We start from the raw sequence: 18,629 nt of genomic DNA on the forward strand, positions 1-18,629 counted from the left end.
AGACGCAAAGTTACCATGGTATGTTTTTTTAGCAATGTATTTTTTTTTTTCTGTTGCAACGCTGTTTGTATAGCTATCTATTCGAATGCATATCGAAATAACCATTTTGTTTTTAAGATATTTTAGACTTGGCTATGAAGACCTTGCCCGTTTCCTTAATGCGGTGTAAACGCTCCTCCTAATATGAAATAACTGGCTGAGGTAGTTCTCGAACCCAATTACACAGGTATTTATTATAACTTAATAAAAAGGCAATCACGTGTCATGATTCTATTTAAACAGAACATAGTTTTTTTATAATTTTATACGAATATCCTAAAGAATATCGGTATCGAAAACGGGTTTGTTTGGACACGTTACGCGATTTAAAAGAAAAAAAAAAATTCTTAAAATGGAAGACGTTTACACTTCTTTGTGATGCCGAATTCGAGTGCAGCTCTAGAGGAGGACGATTGGAGTGTGCGCCCCTCCCCCTCTTCCTGTCCTGCTCATCTCCGATCTAGCGTTGTTGTTGAAAACGTTTCATTTAGTTATAGAAGAGTACCACACGGCCGGTTGCATGCCCTGCCGCGAAGGGGAAGGGGAGGGGGATATGGGGGAGGGAAAGAGGGGAGGAGGACGAAGAACTACATGAGGCCGGCAATACCAGCCGTTCTGATGTGAGCCAACAGCGAGTTTAAGACAAGCTTTTTTGCTTCATTGGGACTTGTTGGTGCCGTCCAAGACTCGAGCGTCTTGGGTCGACTTGCTGGGCTCAGCTTGGCTAGTTCCGCCTCCCTCTGCTGTCGTCTTGCTGAGCACTCGCACAGCAGATGATGCAGGCTGGCGAGAGGCGCTGAAGGATGGTCGTTGGAGGCTGTGTCGTGGGTGAAGCCTACGGTCTGCAAGGGCTGACGTAAAGTGGGGCTAGTAGAGCAACGGACACAACCGGCATGCTCTAGGGAATGTAGTCCAATGCGGGCGAGGCGGTGGGGTGTCCAAGCGTAGCCGGTCGCGGTACGACGAAGTCGGACTTCGGCCACCAGCGGATATCCCCGTCGAATCGGGATCGCGCACTCAGGTAACCGGGTGGGAAGGCACCGCCTGGGCTAGGTGCGGGGGTAGGGTGTTGGTGAGGTGTCAGTGTTTGTGTCCCAGCCGGTGGTTGAATCATCCAAAAAGGCGCAGTAGCGGCTTACCGGACGAGGGGTAAGACAAGGACGCCCTTGCCAGCCGGTGTGCCGCTTCGTTACCCTGGATGCCCGCATGGCCCAGAACTCAGACAAACTTGATCTTCACAGTAGGCCCCAGAATCAACTCGAGCACGGCCACGACCACGTGGATGGAGGAAACTGTTGGGTATCGAGGAGAGGCCAATGAATGGCATGCACTGAGAGCTTCCGTCGAGTCGGAATGTAAGAAAATTCCTGGGGGCGTGAGCCCTCCATTGGCGATGTCACGGAGCGCCAGTTACACTCCCAGGAGAAGCGCCCGGAGCTCAGCCTCGAGGGAGTCAAGCACTGTGGTGAGCCGAATACTGGGGGTTGAACCTAAGGCCAGGCAGCAGGCAGCGGCCGCAGTGGAGGCGGATTCTGTGTCCCGAGCCGCATCACAGTAGTATCGACGCACTTGAGGTCCGTCGGCGTTAGCAGCGCGTTCGTGTGCTGCAGCTTGGAATCTACGGCGATCGGGATGACCGCCTCCTGCGCGGAATGGTGTTGGCTTGCAGGGGGCTAGGTGCGGCAGGCTCCACGGGGGGGGGGGGGGGGGGGGGTAGAATTCCTTCGACGGGCCGCAGGCCGAACAGCCGGAGAATAAAGTGGCAGGGTCCGGACCTTGAGAGGCGGAGGTGCTGCCCGAGGTGTGCCTCGTGTAGCAGGTCGCCAATGGTGTGGAGGCCTGCATGAGCTTGTATACAAGTTCATGCAGGCCTCGGCTCTGTAGCGTGTCAATCGGCGTAAAGTTCGGAAGGCCCGTGACGGTGCGCAGGCACGCCGATTTAGAATCTCAAGGGCTTCGTGTTGTTTTCTGGTGAGACCCACGTGTTGGGCACCGTAGATTATTTTGGCCTGGATCAGACTTCGAACCAGCATGTATAGAGTGTGAATGTAGGCGCCCCAATCCTTGGCTTTAGTGCGACGGATGAGGTGGAGCATATGGTTGACGGAGGCTTTGATTTTCCTCAGCCATGTCTTAGGTGGTTCGTGCGTGGAGAAGTCCACACCGAGGACACGCAGTACGCTGGTGGCGTGAATGACGGTGCCCCCAAACTTGAGCTCAATACACGAGGCCGCCTCACGGCATGCGGTGGTGTTACCATAGATGCCGCATTGCGTCTTGTCTGGTGAAGGAGTTAGGCCTCTCTCAACAAGGAACCCATGGAAAACGTCCAGGGCTTCCTGGGCCGCATCGCTTTGAGGACCGCTTGGACCGCCCGTCGTTCATAATCTGATGTCGTCTACGTAATTTGTGTGGCGGACGCCGGGAATCTCGTCGAAGCGCTTACTCAAATCTGCCATCACTAGTTTTTTTAAAGTAGTGGTGAAACCACTGCGCCTTGCGGGACACCCTTCCCGAGAGGAGCGGGTGGTGTTTGGGCCCTGCCCACTGAAGTGCTGAAGGTGCACCCGTCCAGGAACGCTCGAATGTACTGCAGAGGCTTGCCAGTACGACCTGCCGCGGACGCAGCGGGTGCAGCAGCTGGATGCGGTACGGTATCAAACGCCTTTTTCAAGTCCACGGCTACCGCTAAATTGACGTCGTATCGCGGGCGCTTACCCGTGAGGTCCTCAGCGAGCAAAGCGAGCGAGTCTTGAGTGCTCAGTCCCCAACGGAAGCCAGTCTGGCAGGGGTGGAGGACGTTGTTGGCTTCAACGTGCCTTTCCAGCCGCATCAGCGCCATCGTCTGTATCAGCTTCCCGGCATGTGAGATCAAAGAAATGGGCCGCATGTCCGAAAGCCGACTCAGGGTTCGGCCAGGGATTGGTGTAACCATGGCGTGGCGCCAGGTGGCGGGAAGTTGGCCCATGTTCGAGGACCTATTGAAAACGCCCATGACTTCTTGCATAGATGATTCTGGAAGGTTGCACATGGCTCCAACAGTTGGTTTTGGGTCCCGGGGCACCTTGCAACTCTCTGATTGAAAATAGTGCGCCCTGCAGCTCTGCTTAGGTGAAAGGCTCGTCCATACCTGAATCCATGCTTGCAGATGGTGAGTGCAAGATTGTGATATTGACCGGGTCGTAACTTGTGGGACACTCCTGAGAGAAAAATATAAGGCCAGCCTCACCAGCAAAATCTTCGTTGGTTAGTCCCAGCCCAAGTGCCATATCTTCCCCGGCCGTTCAGAGGAGCGTGGATCTTCACCCAGACCTTGGCCAGTGACGTGCGTCCGTTGAACGATGTGCAGTGATCGTGCCACTCCTTTCGCGAGAGCTCCCGAGAAGGCCACTTTGCCTCTGACGAGGCATGGTTTAAGAGCGCTAGGTCTGCTGGGAGTTTTCCGTCCTCTAGGTAGCGGTGTTAAGCCTCAATCCTCGGTCTTCCAAAGAGTGAGCAAGTGTTGATCAGGAATCGGAGCTTCTGATCCTACCTCAACAAACAGTGTCGCGATTTCTTTTGCTTGAATGATGCAATCTTGAATTGGTTCGTCAGACGGCAGCTCTGCGAGAACTGCGCGAAAAGCGTCCCACCGGACTGTGTTGGCAGTACGTTTGGAGAGAGCTGTTGATCTCCCGCCAATGGTGATGACTACCGGGAATTGGCCGCTGCCCCATGTGTCGTCGAGCACCGCCGACGTGCATCGCAGGCTTGGCGAATACCACGTTACGCCTGGCGACGTACAGTCCTGACCCTGATTATCAGCCCAAGGGAAGAATAATTCCGGCCGCGAGTGCGTTATCTGCGACGCTACGGCCATGTCCAATGTTTCATATCCACCCCCACGACGCGTGAGGTTCGTTATAGTCTGCATCAATCAGCACAGGCAGAGGGTGAATTGTGTTAGTACACATATGTTGAAGCCATTCAGCATCTTGGTCGCCGGTGTTACTGTTCGGCCTCCAGTACACACAAGCCACTGCGATGTCTTTGTCTTGGAAGCGCACCGATACCGCCGTCACTTTGCGCTGTTCAGAACAGTAGCTAGACGTTTCGAGCTGGGTAGCAGGGATAGATATCTTGACCAGCACGTGCGCATGGGCTCGTGGTGTAGGAACGGCCTACTGTGCTTTTATTTTTCTACGTGAACCTTCTTGTGCGATGACGATGGTAGGGGTATTGAAGCCTCGGTAGCCTGCAATTTGAGGCTCGGGCTTTCGGGCTTCCTGTAGGAGGATAATGCTGAGGGGGATTGGCGTTTGCTGCCAACCGTTTTTTGAGTTACAGACCTTGCTGTCGGTAGGAGCGACAATTCTACTGTAATACTGTTACTCTAGGGCCGAAAGACTCCGTTGACTGGCCGGTAAGTGCAGAGTCAACGCCGCCTGTGCTGCTTTCTACTGTTGGGTACGACGCCAGGGTGTGGGGGGGGGGGCGATAATGGAGGTTGCTACAAGGGCTGTGAGGTTATCGATTTTCTTGATTGTTGCAGTAACAAGCATGAGATCGACTGCCTAATGCGTGTTGGGGATGTATCATTTACCTCAGATGTGGGTTTCACGACGGAGGTTCTTACCATTTCTCCTTGTGAGCGTGGATTAACGGTCCTTGTCCTGGCGACGGGCTCTGCTGACTGTGGGGGAGGTCTAGGCGGCGGGAAACGATCAGGGTTTGTTTGGAGACCCAGTGGGGTCGGGCGCGACCAGGCCGGGGCACGGGGAAGCGACAGGGTCTTTGAAGACTCCTGTGGTGGCGGTGGTGAACGTAGGGCGGGCCACGCATCCTCCGTTGCACTATGGTCTTTGGCAAAGTGAGGTGGAGGTGGATTGGCGTGCAGCGTTGTCCATTGTGGCTGTTGCCCCCTGCGCTGTGGCGGAGCAGCCCACCCCTTACGACGTTGTGCTGAGGCCTTTTGCTCCCTCAAAAAGGTACCGTCGGTCGCGAGGTGAGGACCCCCACGTATGCCACATTTATGGGGTTCGTGACAGCCATCTATCTCATGGCGGTGGGGTGGACTTCCGCAGACTTAGACGGACTGCGCTGCTGGGCACACGTCATGCTGGTGGTTAAGTTCGTGGCAGCGAGTACATACGATAGCCCTTTCTCTGAAGGGGACCACTTTTTTGAGGTAGAGGCGATAAACGACTTCTTTGGGAAGTGTGGAACACTCGACGATGATTATAACAGCCCTCCCTTCACTATCCATGAGGCTGGCTGCTAGGGGTTTGTGCGTATGGCATGAGAGGTTTCTCAATAGGTCCTCAGGCGAGTATAATAAATCCGCTCCGTAAGAAAACTCTCCAGGCCCATCGCTCGCGCATTGGGACGTATTGTCTAAAATTAATCTTGTTTACACCAAAAATTAATTTCGGTGATCTGCAGTAATTTCAATACGATAACTGGTTCCCAGGTGTCAACTGCGATTAGACTGGCCTTAGTATGCATTCGTGTGCGAGATTTCTGTGATAGGGTCCCAGCCGCTTCGACAACACGTCATTGAATCGGTGTGTGTGGGAGCGACGCCAGGTTTATCCCGTGAAATGGGCGCAATATGACGGTGCAGCGTTCTTCCCTGGTTGTCAAAAAGAGGGTTTGTCGTGCGCGCTGGCTGGAGGCGGTTAAGTTTGGAGTCCACGAAGGTATCTGGCGGCGGCGTTTACGCGATGCCGGAAGCCATGGACCGCCCGTGTCTTCGACTAAGGCCTCAGGTTGGGAGCTCCAGTCTGCACAGTCAGTAGCTCGCAGGGTTATGGGTGGTGGTCTTGTGATAGTATCAGCTGTTGAACCAGTTGCGGTGACTAATGATGCGGAGCCGGCGTTAGGTATTGCGCAGGGTGAGGAGCCGCATAATTCACATGTGGGCAGGCATTGTTGTTGGATGGTGGCGCTCACGTCCATGGCCACCGAAGCGCAGGCTGCAATGTTGTTGGGAAAGTCGGGTTCCTGTTCACTTCCGCTCTCCACTGGTTGATCGGAAGGCAGCTCTGGCGTCGAGGAGAGTGGCTGCTGAGTAGCCATCCTGATCTGGCCCGTTAGGCCATCACCCACCACAGAGTTCGTCAGGACGTGGGTTGATGTGTGACAAAACGTTGTCCTGCTTATCAGGCGTGGTTCTGAGTGAAGTTCGGAAGTATTAAGGAATGATCGGCCGGCGCTCTAGAGTTTTCGTTTTGCGAGCTTGTGCCTCTGTGGCATGTCACCTTATTTCTTCTCCTCTGGATGAAATATTGAGTTGTGACTTCAGCGTCTATTCTGTCTCCTGTATTGTTCTGCAGTCTCTCACGTTGTTCGCAGCTTTCAACCAAGTAAAACTGTTACCAACTAGCCCAGCACACGACCCTTCTGCCTTACTTTCAGCTTTATAATGAAGAGGTGGTGACGAATAAACATTTTCGGCTTACAAGACGTTACGCGTGAACGAACCCCGATTGTTTTGTCGAGCATCATAGTATTATCATAGAAAAATGAAGCATTATATTGAAAACATTATTTTTTCATATGGTAAAAATTGCACATACTAGATTTTGGTTGCATTTACCTGTTTCCACGAAATTACCTTCTCTGTTTGTTTTCTTATATTTAAACTTTAGTTGCCAACAGCACTGAACCACTTCTGGGTCTTCCATTCACTCAGTCTTCGTTTAGTTGAATTTTATAAAAATATAGCGTGTTTATACGCGGGTATACTTACAACGCCAGAACTTGTTTTATTACGGAGCTAATTCAACTACATAAACACGAATGAATGAAAACTTAATGGGCGGCTCGTCGCAGAACACGACGGGAGCCTGTAAATTGATATACATAAGGTCTCATGACAGATGTGTCTCCCTATGGCCCTTCAAATCAAATACCAGCCTTGGTAAAATTAGGTGGTCAACTCAAAAATGGGGACTTCGAAAATTCCGAAATCAAAAGAGGTTTCTGGATTTCGATGGACGCCTGAAATATTACTCGTTAATAGCTATACAACTATCGGTGTAAGGCTTCAACACTCTTAAAGTATTCCGGTGGTCCTCGCGAATATCTTGGCGAATACATAAATACTATTCCTTCCGCTATTGTTTACGTAATAAAGCGGATAATATTTTGTTAACTACAAACATTTATGTATTGGTTGATTTTTAGATGCCACGCAAACAGCTATATGTTTTCTGGTGCCACACTAAGGATAAGCATAAACTAATAAAACACTAAAACACTTTAGAACACGAAGGAACAGAAATAGGCCGCTAATGAGAGTGAAAAAAATTATCAGAGCACTATGTGAAGTTATGTTCTCATCCGGGAATATTCATACTAAAATAAAAAAGCTAGACAAATTTTTAGAACCAGTTTCAGACGTGTCTTGGGGTCTCTGGGTTAAATAAAGAAGTTGGATCAAACACTGGGGTAATTAAGCTCGACCTTTGAGCAACTCGCGAATTGCGCTGTTGTTTCAGTAACATTAGGGCGACCTGACACGTAAAGAAAAAAAATTTGCAAAATGTTACCTTTCCTGCCTAGAAAAATGCATTTCGGATTGAAATTGTTCAGAAAAAGACAATAACAAAAACAACTAAAAAAAACAACACACATCACATTTAAGCAGAAGAAGAGTTTTACAGTACTTGTCTAACTGAAATTTTTTGTTCGCCGACAAATAAAGGTATTTCTTTTGAATCACGCAAGAAATACCGTCGATGACAAAAGCTAAAGACGAGGACGAAAATTGCTGCCCTGATCAATGCCGGAGCAAGTCAAGGAACGATGAGATAGGAAACCAGACACATGCACCAAATTATTCAGCGAAAGTACGTAACACTCTATTATATTGCGCTGCTTGAGATACAAACTCCACTTATACGAAAGTATAAGTAAGGTAATGCGAAACAACAAGTAGGGCCTTCAGATAGCGAAAAGGGGTGATACAGTGTGTCAAATGCCTTCAGTGACTCTTTGAAGACCCTTTGAAGAGTACTTCCCTTCCCAACGACCCTTTGAAGGGTACTTTCCTTCAAAAGTGAGTCAAAGGGATCGTCGACTGCTAAGGTGAAATACATAGCTACATAAATAAGTTCTTAACCTAACAAGTTAGTATACTGTACACAGGTGGCCGAAGAGTACGCATGAAGTGTAATAAAATTAACAGAATAAATTACCTCGATATACTAAAACCCGAGACGAAGCCAGAAAAGACGTTCAAAACACGTCTCAAAACAGCTACTGAATTTTTGTTCACCGCGCCTACTTCACAGAGAAACAAATGGGACGATATCGCTGCAGCCGACGCGCCACGCTGATTCTCAAAGAGATGTGTCAATATTTCGTGCAGAGATTGTATATTGCTAAGCATGATGAACGCAGTCTCTCAGCACATTTCAGCGGTGAGAACTTTCTCGAAACCACTGTTCTCCCTAATAAAAACAAGGAAATATTTATGTGTTTTCTTATGTGACACCAGGCATTTTACGTCTTGTACAATCTGGCATAATGCCACCCTGCACAAGCTGACGTCGACCAGTGGCTGAAAAACTGTGAATTACAATCACATCAGATTCAAAGACACCTCTTTCACTATATATATGCTAGTGAACCCTTCTCACGAAAATATTGCCTCATTGTTGAGCTCGCAAACGGCTAACAAAATGTCTTATTGGCTGATCAAGTACAAGCTGTCGCGCTGCTTGCATTCAGCAGCCGAGAACGTTCTCGTTTCAGCTTGACCAAAATTTCACCCTTGTTCATCAATGACCTCGGACTTCTTGTAGCTAGGTTGGTGGCTTCCCTGAGGATGTTTCTTAAACTGGCAGTCCCGTTGTTTGCATTTGAAATGCGCAAAATTGCAGCCGGCCCAATCTACGCCGCTGAGTTATTAGACTCCCTCGTCCCCTCAACATCTGACCTGAAATTGGACGTTTTACGTGCCAAAGAAAAGACGGCCCTGACATGCGTCCGTCGGAAGACTAATCAATAATTTCGACTAACTAGCGTTCTTTTGATGTGTAACCGAAATCACGACTACACAGCGCCTTCTAAGCGATAAGACTCTGTCAGATTGCGGGCACCTCGGCCGGGATTCGTTCACGTCACCTGGGGATCTGTAGGCCGGCGCTTTTCCCCGGAGCCGCCGAAGCGACACAGCGGGTCTTATGGACGAATTCGGGACACAGGCTCGAGGTGACTTAAGAATCAACGTTGCGCTGATCACTGTTATTCGTGGCTGTGAACGATACCCTCCTAATGGTGCTCGGGAACTAGTCTGCTCCAGGTATCAGATCTAGATCTGTTTTATCTAACGACGTTTCGTCGAACACCACTTCATTGAAGCCGTTCATCGAATGTCGTTTCATCAAACGCCGTTATATCGAACTCGATTATATCAATAACTTTTCATTGAACGCCGTTTAATTTCATTACGAATTTACCGATCTTTATTTTGATTGCTTGAATCCCGCAACTACGGAAGTACATTTCACTGTACTTTCGTAGATAATGACAAATGCTTGGAGGTAAATAGAACAAAGCCGCAGCTTCAACTACGTATCTATGATCCCGCGTGACATTTTTTAAACCTGCCTAGTTGGAAAGTGCAATGTTCTGGTTTCTTACTTTCCGGCTGCATCCATTTCGCTTCCCCAGCATTTGTTCTATATTGTTCATTATTGACTGCGTAGTTACCTTCTTTTAATGTTGATGAGTTTTTTTTTTTTTTTTCAAGTTTAGAAATGTTAATATTTCAAAGCTAACTAGGAATATTCTAAATTTTTTTTTATTTTTTTTTATTTTCTACGGTTTCAAATTTTTTGTGCTAGATGGCTACAAGCTCGTTTGGCCAATTTGTTTTCTTCAAGGTGTATTCTTTTTGGAGCCAAGACCGCAACCTAGAAACGCTGCAGACCTACATCAGAACTACGCGATCTCGCCAGAAGGAAGTGCGCCTCTGATTTAAAGGCACAGAAAAGGAATGGCAATACAATTTAAGGGTTGTCATCCCTTCGCAAAATACCTGCATGTGGGGAGGCACCTATCAGTGATTTCATAATGTGCCATACCGTAAATGCATGGAATAAATATTAGATGAAACCAAACATGTACAAGTTACTCAAAAAAGGTAATTAAGTTAAGTTACTGAGTATTGACGTCAAAAGCAATTTGAGTAGAGTAGAAATTACTCAAACAGAAAGTAATTGAGAAAATTACTAATTACTGTAAAAACGTAGTAAATTACTTTTGAAGTTACATTTGGAGTTACCTTTATACGTTTTTTATGGTAAAAAGAAAGGACAGAGGTTTTGATCCGTTAGCGAATTTGTGCTAGCGAAATAGGAATCAGCTTGTTGTTTTTCACAGAAATGCTTTAATAGCTGGTTCTGCTTCTGCGTGATAAATTGTTTTGTACTTTCTTGTTTGTTTGTTCAATGATGTACTGCGAGTGTGTCATTTCTACTTTGAGGTTTAGCACTGTCTGAGCTTGACTTTTTTAGACGGTGCTTGTTTGTTTACAGGTTTGCGTAAAGTACACCTAAAGTACTTGAAGTAAAGTACAAAGTAAATGAAAGGTTATGTACTTCAAGTAAAGTAGTGAGTACACCGGGCGCAATGCACTTGAAGTAACGTATGAAAATACAATATATTTCAAGGTAAAATACAAACACTTTTACACAATCGTTCTTGGAGCCCTTTCATTCCCTATACAGTGTTTTTTAACTAGTATGCATTGCTTTAGGGGCAATAGGAGGTGCATCAGTTTTTGCGGAAATGGAAGCAAATATTGTGTCAGGTCAAGTCGCCGCAGAGTAGTTGTTTTTCGCTGACGAGCTATTTGACACAGTCAACTTATAAGGAACTTATTTCGATCGGTCTTACAGCCGCCATTACTTCACTCAGAGAAATAACCAGATCACGTCTCCAAAGAGCGCGTTTTCACACGACAATACCGCCATTTTGTTTTCGAATTCTGGGAGTGTACATTGAAGTCGGCAGTTTTAATTTTCTCAGAAAATACATGTAAATGTCCAGAGAATTTACTTCAAGTAAAGTGCAAATTATCTAAACCTTAGTACTTTAAGTTCCATTTACATAGAGTGCTTCCCAACATTGCTTGTTTATTATTTTTTTTATAAAAACTTTGGTGGAATTACTACAGGCTTCTCGAACGATCTTTGAAGCTTTGTCGATCTGCATATTTTGAGTTTTGGGAGGAAAGGTAACGCAAAAAGTTAATCTTTGCGTTGCCCTTTAGCACGTGATTGTTCGAGTACAGCACAAACCACTGGAGCACCAGATGAGTTTCAGCAGGTGCTGCGTTTTGTTGCCTCCTTTGAGTGAGGATGCAGTGTGTACACCTGTTGTAGTGGGCGAGAGTTCCTACGTTGGGGGAAGCGGGGACCTACCTTTTCTTCAAACGGGTCAAGTCTCTATGAGCTTCGGGACACAGAGAAACGCCAGTCTTCGGTGCTAATCCCGCACTTACTCGGCCGCTCTTGCGTAGTGCCTGTTCGCTCCCCGCGTCTCGTAGCAGTGTTGTTGCAGTGGATTTGGGGGGGGGGGGGGGGGGGGGGGGGGGGCTCGCGGAAATTTCGGGGGGTATCGGCTTTCCCCGTTTTGCGAATATCAGCTGATCTTCCAACACCTTATCTCCTTTGTGCAGGAATGTTTGTTGATTGGCAAAACAAGCACTAAAATTCGAAAGTAATTTGTAACTTCAGTAGAAGTTATTAAGAAAGTAATTTAGGTAAACTACGAATTACCGAAATAAAAACGTAATTGAAAGTTACTAAACTACTGGGAAAAGTAGTTAAACTACAGCAACTTGAGTAGAGTAGTTGAACTACGTACACGTCTGGATGAAACGGCCGTCAGGTATTCTATGAAACGGCGTTCTATGAAACGGCATTCGATAAAGCGCCCCCTTTGTTGATGCAATGGCGTTCGATGAAACGGCTTTCAATGATATGTCCTGTCCGGAAATTTCATTGAATACCGTTTCCTCTAAGCCTTTTCATCGAACGTAGTTTCATCGAACACGTTTCATCGATCGCTGCCTAGTTGAGAGGTAGGAATGTTTAGCATAGGAAATAGTTTTATTTTAACACCGGAAGAACAACAGTGTTATAATCATTATTATTATTTAAAAACTTTAGTTTCCTACGTGGTGTTTAACTCACTGTAAAACACTTCATTTTCTCCGCTACTTCTTCCGTTCCTTTTTCCATTATAACCGACGTTTTCTGCTGTTAATGTGGATAATAAAAAACGAGAACAGCGACTTGAATGTTTTTTGAACCTGTAATTCTCGTGCACTGTGACGAAGGTACTTCCTTTCTAAAGTCTATCCTCGTTCTTGAAGAGACGCAATCTGCTTTAAGCACAAAGCCGTCCTTAAAGTAGGTCTTTATTTCGCATGAAAATCAAAATTGTTTTGTTTCACATTTTGGCATTTTGGTTTTGACGAATCGCACCGTTCATCTGCCGGATTTTCAGCGTATGCTCTTACGAAGGAAGCTATTCTCCTAGAATATAACGAAAACACAAGTAATTAGATAAATACAAAATTAACAGAGGCGCAGCGAAGATAGGTATATTCCATTTCAGGAAGTACCTTTTATTCGTAAACAATTAGGGGAACGAAAGGTAACAAAATGTGTGTTGGAGACCGGCCTTCTGTCGTAGCTGATTACACTAAGTCGCTAAACAAAAACACTTTTTCTTTATTCTAAGATTCAGCAACCAAACCTCTTGATAAAGAATGTGACCAGGGAATTAATTTTATAAATGGCGATGCGATAGCCTCGTAAAAACCACATTTAAAAACACAGTAAAGCTTCTAAATTCGGTGATGCGAAATGCGATAAAGCTGTGTCAAACGATTCGATTAAATGGCGTTTGGTGAATCGGTGTCGGATCAAATGTCCACATCTTTGATAAAACGGCTTTTTATAAAACGACCTTCAGTGCAATGTCCGGTGGCCCTCTCATGTGATTTAGAGCTCATAGCGCACAAAAAAGAAACGAACACAGAAGAAGGTAGTCAAATTATATTTTTCGCTTTTCTCCTTCCTCACCTGCGTTCCGAAATTCACGAATCGTTAAAACAACGTGAACTTCTATTGATGGAAAATGTTAAGTGCCGTACATCCGATCGTCACAATGCGTCAAGCAGACGGTAAGAGTTCCACTCATTGCCAGAGTGAACTAACAAAAAAACTGCTCTTGCTCTAATGCAGGAATCGGCCTGTTCCGGCGAGCTGTTATGATGTCCGGCTCTGCGCTTAGTCCTTGGGCCATTGCCAGGGACGCCGTAGGTTACGCCCGGCAAGTGGGCAAAGCCTTGGGGTGCCCGACTGCAGAAGCGGGCGCACTGGGTGACTGCCTGCGACACCGGCCGGTCCAGGAGCTCATGGACGTGCCTCTGACGGTACCGGACCACCTGGCCGCCTTCGGTCCCACCGTGGACGGTACAGTGGTTCCCGGGGAGCCCCGCGTCGAGATGGCGTCCCGAGACAGCTCGTACGCTGACTACGACCTGCTTTTCGGCGTCGTACGGTTCGAATCCTACTTCTTGTTCACACCGCACGAGGAGAAACATGGTTTCGAGGTGAGCTGCCTGTTTGTTCTTTGTTTTGAGTTGGTAGTGGCCAGTGTTCAGAGGAGCTGCTGAAGCCAGGAACATTATGACAACGTGCATTGTTGGGCTAGTTAACTTAGGAACTGAGGTACGGTGCAGATCCAAAAGGCCTATATCTGAAAGAAAATATGAACCGGGTGTGACATCCAATAAGTAATTAAATTTCAACTGACACTGACATTATTGTTTTAGGGGACAGGACCATAGACATCTGAAAACCGAGTTTATGAGTACATACATTCCTAGATGGCGTGGCACAAGTGGGTTTGGAATCGATTATATATGCGTTTACAAGGGAAGAAATAGCAGGAGGGAAACTAACACAATAGTGTATAGATCATATACAAATGCGAACTAAGAAGGGTAAGTCCAAAGGGCAGGCCATTTCCGAAAATGTAGCCGATCACTACTTTGTAGCAGCAACCGTTGCGAGTTTTTAAAGATAAAAAGACAAAAAATATTGATTATTCATTTATTAAGAATACGAACGTATTGGTATATTTAAGAAACACATTGAAAAACAAATTGCTAAAGATCGGCAACAGAAAAACGTTATACGTCAATTGGGTTAACAGATTGAAATATATTTGCGAGCATGAACTCAAGTAGGCAGGACAAACATGCATAAAAAAGAGAACCAATGGGTAACTAAAAAAAAATTGATTTTCGAATTAATTAAAGAACTAAAGCGTTGCACTTGCTTAGCGTTATGCTATAGTAGCAGATATTAAGAAAAACTGAAAAATTAGGAGCCAAGGTACAGCGCTGATAATATCCTCAAAAGGGGGACTTTTATCGCACTAAGTTTTCTAAGATGAGGGATAAGGCGCAGTGCTGGACTTTAGTAAACCAACTATTAAAACAAATGACAAAAATAAAAACAAAAGAACAAAAAAACATTGAGGACGCAATCTAGACAAACTTTAGGTAAGAACAAGACTGAGATGTACTAGCAAATTGCTTAAATACGAAATATGTACAATCAATCAGAACTCTGCTTCATGGGAATAGGAAAACAAAGGCAATGAAATAAGAAATAGTACTTTATTATTTTCTTTTATATGAATGACAGTGACCTGATTAAAATTGTTAGACATCTTAAGACTAATAAAGCAGTGGGGTTGAACCAAAGAAGAGCAAGATATATGCAATATTATGTCAATATTTTAAAACCTGCACCACTATATTTATATAGTTGCATTTATTGCAGTTGCAATATTCCTAAGAAAATTAAAACGTCCATTGTTCGGCCGATATGCAAAAAGGCGAGAAAAAAATACAAATTCATTTTACAGACATGTATGCATACTGTCGGCGATGAAATTATTTATTGAAACTGCATTAATAAAAGCATGCTGAGCTATATTTCAAAATATATTTTATTAACTCGCACTCATTATGGATTCAGGGAGCACAAAGGAAACAATGCCTTGTTTGAAGATTTGTTTTGTGCGTGTGGAAATTATATAATGGATTAGCTTTATTCATAGACTTTAGTAGAGTCTTCGAAACAATAAACCATAATATATTACTGGAGAGATTCGACAGTGTAGGTATTGGGGGAAAGATCTTCGACTTATTCCAAAATTATCTTGACGGCCGGTGTCAGACAGTACTACTCGCCTCAGAATATAGAAGAAAACCAAATGTCAAACAGAGAGTTCACCAAGGTAGAGCACTCGGTCCACTACTTGTATTTACGTTAACAAAATAGCTAAGATCAAATTTAAAAAAAATATATATTAGCTTTTTTAATTTGCAGGCGATAAAGTAATTGCATATGGAAACAAAAATACAAAGTCGCTGTAAAGATTATACAATAAGACATTTAAATGAACAAAATGGTGTCGAAACAGCAATATTGTTGTAAACGTTTCTAAAACACACGCATTATGCATCAGATATATGAGCAGACAAAACCTGACTGAATTACCAATAAATATGCACGAACAAAATTATAATATCTGGTCCCTCGACCCATACTAGAAGTGATACACAAATCACTGGGGAAGTCCAAAATTCAATATGGAATAACATTCTACGAACACTGCGCCATATATCACCAACTAAAAATAAAATCAACCCAAACAAAAGATATCGACAAATATGAGCTACCTAATTGAAGAAACTGATCTGCAAAACTAGATGTTTAACTTACTGGGACCAGATAAAATATATTATTATCAAACATGTTTTTCAACAACATAAAGTGGAAAATGCCAAAGGAATAGCGTTTAGACCGAATAGAAAATTTACTGAACCTTTTATTTATTCAAAATATAAAGCGGATACAAGGAATTATTATGTAACGAAGATTTGAATCAATTACCTGATAAGTTACTCAAGATAAAATCCACCAAAGTAAGGAAGCTCTCAAAAATGTATTGTGTTTGTCCCGTTTTTGTAGCCTACGTCTTGGGTTTTAGAAACCTTTATTAAGTTATCTTCTAAAACGTGGACATTTGAAGAGAGGAAAAAACCCTCAGAAATTGGTTCGCGTTGGTAAGTTTAGTTGTAGTTAACAACGTGTCGTAAACAATGCCAAAATACAACATGTCTTATGCATTACTATTTCTAACAATATAGTGGAATAAACTGCAACTATATATCTTTTTAGATTTCTGTTGATTTATTTTGCAATGGCGTGCTGTGGTGCAAATTCAACTATTCTCTAATATAAATGCAGAGGATCATGTTGATATTATATTCCTCGGCTAAGCGGGAATGACATTAGGACTGCATTTTAAGAAACAAAGAAACATTTTTTGTGTTGTATTTTATTGCATTTTAGAGAGTATAGGAAGAACCAAAAGAGAATAGTGAAACTGAGAGAAATGGGTAGCTTTTGAGAATCAGTAGCTTGAAGGGTGTTCCGTCTTGTGCGCTTGTGTGTGACCGCAATTCAGTGACTGTTCAAGGCACCTTGTGGTTAAGGTCAGTGAAGTTCATTTTGAGATCGTATTTTTATGGCGTAAACTATATCGAAGCGACCTAAGCACCATACAAAACCCCCAATTGCAATCACGCGTGCCTTTAACACCCTAAAAAATGCGACAAACATAGTTCTATGCACCTATTCTGAGATATATCTCAGAAAAAGGGCGTTTAACGGTGCTTGGTTGCGATTTTTAATAGAAAAAAAATCACTACACGGTCTTGCTTTTTTCACAGGCAAAAAGGTTGCGCATAGCTATAATTTCAGTTTTCTTGTTAGGCTTAGAGTGAACAGATTTATTTTTACCCAAGAAATAATCTCGAAATCTTATTTAGTTACCCTTTAACGGTCGCTTAAAAATGTGCTCCTAAAAGCAAATTGTGTTTAGATCTCTAGCACCTATTTACAACAACGTGGCGCTGCACATTGCTATGGAAATTGAAAACTCGGTAATGAGGCTTAGTGAAATCCAGCGTAGCGCAACGTAGTCAACACGGTTGACTAATACAGTATTAAGAAACGCACCACAAAACACCGTCTTAATGAATTAGTATCCTACTGAGTGAAGAATGGTTTCCTAACTGTTACTCTGAGAACCACACCATTTCTCAAACATTTGGCGACACTGACCACTCACGCTCTCTACAAGAAGGCGTATCAGCTTCCAGTAATTAACTCCCCATTGAACAGATCAATCTTTTGTAACTCTATTGAGCAGGGCAGCCGTTGTTTTCCTGAAGAGGGACAATGGGATAAGCATTTTTACCTCTTAGTTAACAACACTGGCTTGTAAACAATTATTCTATAAGAACATTTACTTAGGCGAGTTAGTTGTACATTGTAGAGAAAAGAAAAACACGAAGGACAAGTCGGCCGCGAACACCACAGAGGAATCTACGGTGCACGTCGTCATTCTGCAGTCCTTTGTGTGTGTTTTTTTTTTTTTGTTTTTAGAGCGCAGCTCTTAAGCGCAGACCGCATGGCGCGTTTTTGCTCGCGATTCAGGCGCGTCGGCGTCAAACTGACGTCATTTCCTGCGCGCGGGCGCGCGTTTTCGCGGGAGCGTTGGTTTCTAGCCGACCCAGAACAATACGCGCGCGCCGAGGCGTCGAAGCGGCTCTCGCCGAATGAGGGTCGGTCGAACTATCACGTGATCCTGCACAGTACGCTGTTTCGTATTCATCACATTTCAGAGTGTTCAAAAGCATTTTTTTATTTTCTATGTAAAAATTAAAAAGGTGTTTCTCTTGACACACAAACCCGTTTTATTTACTTGTTTGTTCATTTAACTCTCATTTTGTAGTTTTTCCGTCAACATTTACATTGCGTGTTGAGAATTCTGTTGTCTGGCAACCCTGATAACGCGCGGCCGGCGGTGCTTGGCTTTATCTGCATGCGGCTGCCCCCGCGTCAGCTTCCGCGCGAGCGTTCATAGCGCGTCGCGTTTTCGCGTGTAGAAAAACGCGCCATGCGGTTTGCGCTTTAGGCGCCGGTTTCCGGCTTGAGCGACGTCGCCGTCGGCGTCGGTGTAACCGCACGGTACATTATGGGACGCGTGACGTCACTGATGACGTCTTAAGTGACGTCATCAAGATGACACCATCACGATGACGTCATCATCATCGTCACGATGACGTCACTGATGACATCATCAGTGACGACGTCATCACTGGCGACGTCATCTGTGGCGTCATCGTAGTGACGTCATTACAAAGACGTCATCGTCATCGTCACGTGTGACGTCATCACTGACGGTGTGACGTCACGTGAACTTACGGGGTCACGTGACCTCATGGTTACACCGACGGCGACGCCGACGCCGCTTGGAGGAAGGAGTAGCACGCAGGATGAGGAGGTGAGGAGGAGGGAGGAGGGGTATATGCTCCCCTCAGTACCCTTCCCTCCTCGTCCTCAAGAGCTGCGCTCTAATTCGGTGTTACAGGGGGTTGTAAGTGACTTTCATTTTTTTTTCTCTCTTTCATTCTCTCGAAAGCAATTATTCATTTT

At 45.0% G+C, this 18,629-nt stretch overlaps 1 protein-coding gene across 1 annotated transcript in view; it reads left to right on the plus strand.

The window, feature by feature from the left end:
* LOC8051647 (neuroligin-1) overlaps positions 1–18,629 on the plus strand; it is a 151,663-nt gene that overhangs the window by 98,752 nt on the left and 34,282 nt on the right. Inside the window, exon 3 of the mRNA XM_040504743.1 lies at positions 13,287–13,657. Within this exon, the coding sequence (XP_040360677.1) occupies positions 13,287–13,657 (371 nt within the window). The remainder of the gene's footprint in view (positions 1–13,286; positions 13,658–18,629) is intronic.

This window comes from Ixodes scapularis, unplaced genomic scaffold, assembly GCF_016920785.2.
Source record: "Ixodes scapularis isolate PalLabHiFi unplaced genomic scaffold, ASM1692078v2 PGA_scaffold5__190_contigs__length_132052651, whole genome shotgun sequence".
NCBI classification, from domain to species: domain Eukaryota; kingdom Metazoa; phylum Arthropoda; class Arachnida; order Ixodida; family Ixodidae; genus Ixodes; species Ixodes scapularis.